Raw genomic sequence first — 9,886 nt, 5'->3', positions numbered from 1 at the left:
CCATCACTCACAAAAATTTCGACATTGCGAACACACAGTCTTTATTATTTACCATTGATAACATATGGTAACTGAGAATCATAATATACTATCACCTTTAAACTGGCAATACGCTCACAGGCCACAAAGGTCAAAAAGACCAAGAAAGCAAAAAAAACAATTGTAGCCCATTACCCCCATATAAAAATACTACATCTCATTTTTTTAACAAAATATTAAACTGTCCATATGGTCTCTAACCATATCTATAATTCTCTCACATATAGACGGGCGCAGCAACGCGCGCAATCATGGTCTAGTGAAACAAGAAATCAAAGAGATTTGGAGGCATATAGCTATAGTACTACTTACAGGATAATCTTGAAATGTAAACTCCGGTTTCCATTCACCCCTAGCAGTCGTGATGAATGATATGTCTAAAACGTATCTTTAATTTTTGATGATCCATGTTTGTTTTACACCAATTTATATATGTTTTGCTCATGTTTCGTTGCACTTTTATACATTTTCCGGTACTAAACTATTAACAAGATGTCACAGTGCCTGTTCCATGTTTTCTGCTATTTTGTATTTCAGAATTTTTTTACAGGAAATATTCTCGAAATTGGACGAAACAAAAGCCGAAGTCAATATTTTACCGTAACGAAGATGAAGCCCGAACGGGAGATGAAGAGGAGCCACAGGGGGGCCAAACCACCCCTTGGCGCTGCCAGGCCTAGGCCAGCGCCAAGGCACAGTGTGGCCCACCTAGGTGGCCAACGACATCGCACATCCGCCTATTTATTCACGATCTCGGGAAAACCCTGAATACCCGAGTCTCCATCCAAGAAAAGTTATGTTGCGGCCGCCATTGCAGAACCCATCTCGGGAGGGTTCTGAAGCTCTTCCCGACACCCTGCCGCGGGGTGAAATCATCACTGGAGGCATCTACATCACCATGACCGCCTCCAAAGTGATGCATGAGTAGTTCATCCCTGGACTATGGGTCCATAGCAGTAGCTAGATGGTTGTCTTCTCCAATTTATGCCTCATGTTTAGATCTTGTGAGCTGCCCTACATGATCAAGATCATCTTTATGTAATGCTACATGTTGTGTTTGCTGGGATTCGATGAATAATTGTATACTATGTTGAGGTCGATTATATATTCATGTTATATGTTATTTGTGATCTTGCATGCTTTCCGTTGCTAGTAGATACTCTGGCCAAGTAGATGCTTGTGACTCCAAGAGGGGGTATTTATGCTCGATAATAGGTTCATGCCTCTAGTTTTCTGGAAGAGTGACAATAACTTCTAAGATCGTAGATGTGTTGTTGCTATTAGGGAGAAAACAATAATATTTTATCCAAGGGTAATTCTATTGTTTACTTTACACAAATTGCTTAATGCGATAATATGTTGCTTGCAACTTAATACTGAAAGGGGTTCGGACGATAACCGGAAGGTAGATTATTAGTCATAGACGCATGTGGATTACGGTCTACGTATTATGTTGTAATGCCCAAACGAATCTCATAGTAATCATCTTGTCATGTATGATCGATATTCTGTCAATTGCCTAGCTGTAATTTCTTCACCCAGCATGTTATTTATCTTTATAGAGAGACACCTCTAGTGAACTGTGGACCCCGGTCCTTTCCTTTACACTAACAAATTCACCTACTTCAATCATGTTCTGTTTACTTACTGCAAGCTATGTTCTCTTTAATTATTGCAAAAATCTCCTTCCACTCGATACATTTAATCATTTGTGTTCAGCAAAGCGGTGAGATTGACAACCTCACTGTAAGTTGAGGCAAAGTATTTTGGTTGTGTTGTGTGCAGGTTCCACGTTCTTGCTGATGCCGGTTGACATAGGCATGACGAATAAGCATGCCGAATAAGGCACCCGGATTATCTGGCAAGGATGATATGAGGCCCACGACCCGAAGATTTCGAGGCCCAGAAGCCCGGAGAATTTCAGATAAGGAATATAGAGTTGTATTAGGAGTTATGTAACGATACGGGAAAGGCCCAACGCGTCTTCTCGATGTTTGTAACTTATACGACATGAAATCCCTCGGCTCCGCCTCCTATATAAAGGGGAGCCGAGGGAAGAGAAAATGATGGATTCATTGTCAACAAAACCACCGTAACTCTAGTTGAAACATCTTTGTCGACTGAAACCTTCAAGATCTACTTGCCCTCTACTTCTTACGAAACCCAAGTCTGCAATCTGTAGGCATTGACAAGTTAATACCTTGTCAATTGGCGCCGTCCGTGGGGATTGGAGGTCGGAAGGTCGTAATTTCGATGGAATCGTCAACATCATCATCTACTGTTAGCAACGTGATGGACGGAGGTAAATGAGTCCAACCTGATCTCGCCGATTTTGTTCCTCACCCACCCGCCCGTTTGCACGCATATGCTCCTTTGAATGAATTGAATAAAAAGGGTGTTGGTTTTGAGTGGGGCGCAGCCCAAGATCATGCTTTTGATGAACTGAAAAGATTGTTAACTTTTGCACCGTTACTTGCACTTCCTGATTTCAATAAGCAATTTGAGATTGAATGTGATGCTAGTGGTATTGGAATTGGCGGTGTGTTGATGCAAGAGGGTCGCCCAGTTGCATATTTTTCTAAGAAACTTTCTGGTGCTAAGTTGAACTATCCTATATATGAAAAAGAATTGTATGCTTTAATTAGAGTTCTTGAGATTTGGCAACATTATTTGTGGCCAAATGAATTTATCATACATTCTGATCATGAAGCTTTAAAATATCTGAAAGCCCAATCTACATTGCATAGGTGTCTTGCTAAGTGGGTTGAGTTCATTGAGTCTTTTCCATACATTATTAAGCATAAGAAGGGAAAAGATAATACTGTTGCTGATGCTCTATCTAGGAAAAATATGCTATTAACTCAACTTGATGTTAAAATTCCTGGATTAGAAGTACTATGTGATTTGTATGCCACTGATCATGATTTTTTTGAACCATATCGCTTGTGTGCTATTGGTAATGCATGGGAGAAATATCACATACATGATGGGTTCTTGTTTAGAGCTAACAAACTATGTGTTCCAGAATTGTCTGTGTGTTTGCTCTTATTGCAGGAATCACATGCTGGAGGTTTGATGGGTCACTTTGGGCGTGAGAAGACGCTACTCATGCTAGCTGACCACTTTTATTGGCCAAAGATGAGGCGGGATGTGGACAGGTATGTGAAGAGATGCATTACTTGCAACAAGTCCAAGTCCAAGCTGAAGCCTCACGGTTTGTATACTCCGTTACCGACACCTACTACACCATGGGAAGACATTAGTATGGATTTTGTGTTGGGTTTGCCGCGTACTAAAAGAGGTCATGATTCTATATTTGTGGTAGTGGATAGATTCTCTAAAATGTCACACTTTATTGCCTGCCACAAGAGCGACGAAGCGTCGCATATTGCTAACCTGTTTTTCAGGGAGATTGTACGTCTACATGGAGTCCCGAAGACTATTGTTTCTGATCGTGACATCAAGTTTATGAGCTACTTCTGAAAGACACTTTGGGGAAAGCTGGGGACAAAGCTACTTTTCAGTACTACTTGTCATCCCCAAACTGATGGTCAAACTGAGGTGGTGAATAGAACAGTGTCACAATTGTTGAGATCCATGATCAAGAAGAACCTGAAGGAGTGGGAAGATTGTTTGCCGCATGTGGAGTTTGCTTACAACAGGGCGGTACATTCTACCACAAAGCTGTGTCCCTTTGAGGTGGTGTATGATTTCAAACCCATTACTCCACTTGACTTGTTGCCTCTACCCATACATGAGAGAGTCAATATGGAGACATCAAAGAGGTCAGATTTTGTACGAAAGATACATGTGAAGACTAAAGAGTTGATAGACAAGAAAGGCAAGAGCAATGTTGCAAGGGTGAACAGGAAGCGGAAGGAGATGTTGTTCAAGCCTGGTGATATGGCATGGGTACATTTTCGCAAGGATAGGTTCCCGAAGCTACGGAAGTCCAAGTTGCTTCCTCGTGGTGCTGGTCCTTACAAAGTGCTTGCCAACATCAATGACAATGCATACTCTATAGATCTTCCAATTGATGAGTTTGGTGTCAGTAATTCTTTCAATGTGGCTGATTTGATACCATATGACGGAGAAGACCTTGGAGCGTCGAGGTCGACGCCTTTTGAAGGGGGGAGATGATGAGGACATCCCTACTACACTACTACCTCCGTCATTGCAAGATGAAGACGATGCTGCTGTGAAGCTCAAGTCCAATGAAGTTAGGATTGGACCTATGACAAGAGCTCGTGCGAAGCTACTCAAACAACATGTGAACTTGTTCCTAAGTGATATTTTGATCGATGAGAACTTTATACTGCCCTAAGTCTTTTTATTTATGTATGATCAGGTACGAAGAGGGAGCAAGCATCGCACGAGGAGGAGAGGAGCAACTGGATAAGAAGCTGAACATGTAGCTGGACATGGAGCTGGACATGAAGATATCCCATGGACGCGCGAGGGAGGAGAGGGAGGCATGCGCGAAGGAGGAAGAAGTCCAGGCCGGTGCACAGCCCGGTCAGACCGGCCGCCACGCCGGCGCGCCCGGTCCCAGATCCGGTCCAACCGGACTCCGGACCGGACGAGGCCGGCGCCGACCGGATTCTCAGCCGGTGCTCACCGGGCAACATCCAGGGGCTCTGGACCCCTAGCTCGGTCACCACCCGGTGCCAGACCCGGTTGAAACCGGCCTGCCCGGTCCCAAACCCGGTCGACCGCCCCCCTGACCGGCTGTGCCCGAGTCTGTCTCGACCAGATCCGATCTGGGTCGGTATTCAATGTATTTTCTCGAACCTTGGTCGTCCTGAACCCCTATATAAGTGTCCAGGACGCCCCCCAAATTAGGTTTAGACCACGTTTAAGATAAACTCTAGTTCATAGTTGATTGCTTTGCAACTCTATCGAATTCATACACCATATTGCATCGATTTGGTGCTTGATACTGAAAGTCTTGTGTGATCTGCTGTTCCATTGAGAATTACAGTTGCAACTTACCGCTTCGTGGTCGGCGGTTACGTGCGCAAGTGTGTGGAGTTGCGAATATTTTGCAGGATTGAGAGCTATTGCATTGGAGACAGGGATTGATCGAGAGACTTCGTCGGCGTCATATAATTTATCTCCACCTCCTCATCGTGTTATCTCCGATGTGTTCATCGTGTGTTCATCACCACCACCATCGCTTACAGAGAAGATCGAGCAACCCCATATCATTTGGTGTCAGCTAGGGGAATCGAGGCCAATCCAGAGAAAATACAGGCTATCTTAACGATGAGAAAACGTACACTCTCACATTTATTTTGCCAAGACTTTGAACATATCTTTCCACTATTTTAGTCAACCGTTCTCCACCATAAGTGCGCTGGCCTCCCATCAAACTTTGCATTGGCTCTAGTAATACGTAGCATTGATTGTTAATCATAGTATAGCAAGGGTATTTAGTAACCCTATCAAACTTCAGTAATGGGGGTTCCAGGTAAGTGTCACAATTCTTTATGGCATCACATAATGTGGACTGAGTTATGTATTCAGTACTTTTTTTTTGCGGGTAATGTATTCAGTACTTACCATGCGACTGTAGCAGTTGAGCAGTACAGTGTATGAAAATGCAAGAGATGTACTTTTAACTCCACTCGTACTGAACCAAGTAGAACTTTCAGCGCTGACCATAGTTGCATATATCCAGAGGTTCAGCAGGTGGTACAAGATAATCAAGTTGAGCTGGCTGTAGGGTATCAAGGTACTTGCTCCTGCTCGACGCGGCTGTGGCGCTCAGTGGCAGCTCAATAATGCCGCTGCGAGATGTACTTGGATGATTGGCGACAAACAAAGGCCATGGCGATGGCCTGAGTATGTGCCCATGTTGCTTGATGCTCGCAGCTACATCCAGTTTGAATTCAGGTGTCAGCAAAGCAATGCCATTATCAGACCATCTTGCCGAACACCTTGTCGACACCATGGTGTCCAGTTCGAGGACAGAAAATGGTTGCCGTGACCTGGTTGTTGCGGCCTCTGCAGGGGCTTTGGGGATGGAGTCGTCGTTGTGAGGACTAGTGACACTGCCGCGAGGTTGTCGCCATTGTGAGCATGTGCCAGGCCACCCGTCGAGCAGGTGGCGGGTGTCAGAGCAGCAACTCCAACGGTGTCATGGTCTCCATCACTCTCTCCCGAGGCAGCAAGCTTGGGGAAGACATCGACGGTGGCCTCACTGCTTGGGCACTCCATCAAGCACGTGGTCGGCATTAGAGAAAATTGGCAGCTCACGTCGATGGTGGTGACGCTCTGGTCTGCCCTGCACACGAGCAGTGGGCTGTGGGAAGACGTCAGTGAGAATCTCCGCAGGTATGAGGCTATCGCTGACGCTCAGCCTTGTCGACAGCCATCGATGTGTCCTTCCCGATTTCATCCTCCCTTATCCGAGCAAGGACCGATGCGCTGGTGATGCTAGAAGGTGACCGCGACCGCACGGCTGTTTGAATATCATCCTGCAGGCCCTCAACATACTGGTGGATGAAGCACTTGATGTTGAGATTGGAGTTGAGATCCAACACACGGTGAAGACGCTCCAGAATGCTTCAGCTCCATCAACGAGCACGTGTGTAGGTGGAAAATACTCAAGGACATTTCTTCAAACGGGTGGTAGACTTGAAGTGGGGTGGTCATTGTTTTGTGAATTTTGTTGGCTCTGATATCGAATTTTCACGACCCAATCACAGGGATGTGACGAAAAGGAGAATCGGTAACAATATATGGGTACAATTTGAGGATACAAGAGAGTTTGAGGCGAGGAATTAGCAAAGCAAGGAGGTGAGTTACAAGAGCAGAAGGTGAACGGTGAGGAACTAGAGCAGGGGAAGAGAAGCTTGGGAGACGTTTCAATCCTTCGATCCTTAGTAAAGCCCAATCGATGAGTACCAGCATAAACGGACCGTAGTGAAAAGCGTGCGAGGAATAACAGACAGTCAAACCAAGAAACAAGGTAAAGGAAAGGAAAATAATCTGATGCACCGAGTATATATATTGTTTCCTGCAGCGTATAATGAACACATGAGTGTATAGAAGAGAGACAAGCGAGCCAGCAGCACAGCAGCGAAGACCAAATTAACCTCTGATAATAAATCTACTAATCCATAATCATCATCATGTACTACTATATATAAGTAGTGTAGTTCCTAGGCGTTGGTCCGTCTCTGCTAACCAGCCCTTGCCGGCTCTGGTTGTGATGGCTTGGCCCTTGTATGTACACATTGAGCACCAACTAACTCTCTGGCGTCTTTTACCACGCTATGCTTATATCTTCGTTGAGGTCAAACAATAAGTGGCCTTTCTCGTCGCGGCTGTTGTCCTCAATCTTTGGCACCTGCTAGCCAAGAAGATGAGTTTCAGTTGGACATTGAAATCCCAAAACAGATCGAACATGCAGCACAAAACAGTGTAGAGGTTATGAAAGAAGAAGAGTGCTTAAGCAAGTAAAGATTCTGATGGGGGGATCACGTGGAAGGGCTGAAAAGTAACAACAGTGGAATAAAATAGTAGTAACAAACAAAATAGTCGTGATCGCTAGGGGAAATACAGATTAGCTCTCGGATGCCACACACTCTTATAATTAGAAAGATAAAATAAAAATAAAAATATTAAAAAAAGTTCAAAAAAATTTGAACTTTTTTGGGAATCAAAGATGATCGGGTATTGTACTTGAAACAAAATATTCCCTAATGCCATCATCTATAGTACCACGCAAAGCATTATCTTAAGGAATCTGCTGCTGGCAAACACAGTTAGTACACTAAAATACATACTAGAAGAGTTTATCTGTAATTAGTTTAGCTAGTAATTCGATTTGAACGAAACGAGTCGCATCCCTCGTGGCATCAAGAGGAGGGACCCACGTCCAGACTGACACCTAGTAAAAGCCGAGTCCGCTTTACAACAATCCTATGAGGCTATATGAGCCAGCAAAAGGTTTCTTCTCCTTCCCAATAAAGAAATTCAACGAGTTAACTCAAAAAAAAAAAAACACAAACCATAGAACCGGCTGGACCGCCCGCGAAACAGCACCGGTAACCTCCAAGAAAGAGGAAGCCGGTCTATATCTTGCGTGGCAAGCCAGAAAGAAACAAAATTTACTGCCCAAGGAAGAAAAAGAAAACTTAGGTCAAACTGGATGCTCCCTGATTCTCTCAGAACGGGGAAGAATACTCGCAGCCCAGGACAAGCTCGGGTAAAAGACGGAGGAAAAAAAAATGATATACTGGTTCCAAATCCGCAGCTAACGACACACAATAATTAGCCATCAATTTCAAATCCTCTTTCCTGGTGGTACAAGAAGAAGAAGAAAAGGATTATTTTTTTCATTTACGAGATTTCGGTGGCTGCTGTATTGGTTGGACGGGGCGAGGAAATCGGGAAAACCGAACTAGCCTGCGTGCGGCTACGCACAGCGCCGAGGCGACGGTTTCTCTCTCTCTCTCTCTCTCTCTCTCTCTCTCTCTCTCTCTCTCTCTCTCTCTCTCTCTCTCTCTCTCTCTCTGCTTTCCGCGGACCGCACGAAAACCAACCGGTCACGAAAACGACCCGGAGTCAGTAAAACGCCGCGTGACAATTTGCGGAAAGAAGTGTTTATTTTTTTCTATGGAACACAAGAACTTCATCTTCTAGATTCTATCCATACTCGTAGAACTGCAACTTGAAGGTCGCATCTGAAACCTACGGCAAAACCAAGATGAAAGCTTTCCACAATTGCGAATCTAGAAACGTTTTATGGCAACACAAGAAACAGAGCAATCAGCTATACTGCAAAGAATGGGCAAGGTAATAGAACTCACCGCAACTTGAACGGCCGTCGCCGCATCCTGGCCGTGGGCGTGGGCGTCCCGCCGCGAGCGCTTCGCCGGTGAGCTGCACCCCTCGTCGCCGCTGGATCTGCTCGCCTTGCGCTTGGCCCCTTCATCCCCGCTGGACGACGCCCCGGATCGAGCGGCGATGGCGTAGTCAAAGGGGGTCTCCGGGCTCGACGCCGCCATCAAGGCCTCCTTCCGCGCGCCCACCTTGACGCTCGGGGAAGGAGCGGATCCGGACGCCGACCTCCGCCGCGCCTGCCGGACGCGGGGGTGCAACCACGCCCTCTCCTCCTCGCTGGAAGATGCGCCGGATCTGGAGGGGACTGGCTGCCACAGCCGCGCCAAGAGGCCAACCCAGGACGGTGACCACCCGTTGGGGCGCAAAGACACAGGCACCGGGTCCCGTGGCCGCTTCGGCCATCCCTCCGGCAACGGCGGCAGCTCAGCCTCCCGCTCCGCAGGCGCAGCGAGTTCCTTGGAGGGCGGAAGGATCCAGTCCGGCCACTCCGTCAGCGTCCTGGTCCGGAGGGTGAGCAGTATCCTGGCGGCCGCGGCCGCGACCGATCTGTCGTCCTCCTCCATGGAGAGAGAGAAAGAAAGAAAGGAACACGCTCTTCTCACGCCGCCGCCGCCTCGCCGAGAAGGAGGTGTGTTTTATCTTGCAGAAATACAGGAAAAGAGGGAGGAGAGGAGAGGGGAGGTGGGTTTTATAACTAGCTAGAGGCCGAGGCGATTTGGCGAGGGGGAGAAGGAGACGGACTGCAGTGGGCCGCCGCCTAGACCCGGTGTTCGTGGATCTCTCTTGCTGCCCTGTGGGTCCCGTGCCTTTAACTTGCAGGTTGGCCGCCGGGGGAGTCGGTAAACCACGCTCTCGTGACATCGACTCGCTGGCACGTGGGCCCCACGCTTCACTGGGTGCTGGGTCAAGGTTCGATGCGATTAGGTCTTCACGTGGGGCCGATGCGTCCATGATTACGTACCACTTTTTCATTTATTTTTATACGGTTTCGTGA

At 46.6% G+C, this 9,886-nt stretch overlaps 1 protein-coding gene across 2 annotated transcripts; it reads right to left on the bottom strand.

The window, feature by feature from the left end:
• Nucleotides 1-7,013: 7,013 nt before the first annotated feature.
• Nucleotides 7,014-9,564, bottom strand: LOC127300992 (uncharacterized). Of its 2 annotated transcripts, none has more exons than XM_051331198.2 (2): nucleotides 8,859-9,564; nucleotides 7,014-7,396 (listed from the first exon to the last, which is right to left on the bottom strand). In XM_051331198.2, exons 1-2 carry the CDS (start codon nucleotides 9,453-9,455, stop codon nucleotides 7,310-7,312), a joined length of 684 nt encoding a protein of 227 aa, XP_051187158.2. In that variant the 5' UTR covers nucleotides 9,456-9,564; the 3' UTR covers nucleotides 7,014-7,309. The 2 variants fall into 2 exon arrangements, with proteins under 2 accessions (XP_051187158.2, XP_071679342.1); XM_071823241.1 differs by having other exon boundaries at nucleotides 7,014-7,393; nucleotides 8,859-9,563.
• Between the last annotated feature and the right edge of the window lie 322 nt (nucleotides 9,565-9,886).

Source organism: Lolium perenne, chromosome 7, assembly GCF_019359855.2.
Source record: "Lolium perenne isolate Kyuss_39 chromosome 7, Kyuss_2.0, whole genome shotgun sequence".
In the NCBI taxonomy this organism is placed as follows: Eukaryota; Viridiplantae; Streptophyta; class Magnoliopsida; order Poales; family Poaceae; genus Lolium; species Lolium perenne.
This window is presented reverse-complemented; position numbering and strand designations above follow the sequence as displayed.

What these genes read in the sequence shown, in the direction of transcription:
- LOC127300992 (XM_051331198.2), bottom strand. Translation starts at nt 9,455, where the DNA reads ATGGAGGAGGACGACAGATCGGTCGCGGCCGCGGCCGCCAGGATACTG. An exon ending in CGACGGCCGTTCAAGTTGCG is followed by an intron (nt 7,397 to 8,858) that starts GTGAGTTCTATT and finishes CTTCTTGGCTAG; the next exon opens with CAGGTGCCAAAGATTGAGGA.